Genomic DNA, 213 nt, shown 5'->3' on the forward strand with positions numbered 1-213 from the left:
TCGACTTTTGTAAAGTGGATAAAGATGGCTGCAGAGTTGTCGTTTGTGATATCGACGGCGACCGCGTAAAAACTGCCCTTGAAAGGGATCGAACACGTGACGATGATGGCAGCGAAGGCGAACTTTGATGAGTCTGATTATGTGGACGCGGCAATGAAGATGAGCTTACAGAAGATGACACTGAATGTACTATCTTTGGCGTCAAAGGAGGCA

The 213-nt window shown here is 46.9% G+C and overlaps 1 protein-coding gene across 1 annotated transcript in view; it reads right to left on the minus strand.

The window, feature by feature from the left end:
- The window catches only part of LOC119592662 (proline-rich extensin-like protein EPR1), a gene marked incomplete in the record, with an annotated part of 10,476 nt that overhangs the window by 1,887 nt on the left and 8,376 nt on the right, over positions 1–213 (minus strand). Inside the window, 1 exon segment of the mRNA XM_037941574.1 lies at positions 1–213. Coding sequence (XP_037797502.1) covers positions 1–213 — 213 coding nt within the window.

The sequence above is a fragment of the Penaeus monodon genome, chromosome 30 (genome assembly GCF_015228065.2).
Source record: "Penaeus monodon isolate SGIC_2016 chromosome 30, NSTDA_Pmon_1, whole genome shotgun sequence".
NCBI lineage: Eukaryota > Metazoa > Arthropoda > Malacostraca > Decapoda > Penaeidae > Penaeus > Penaeus monodon.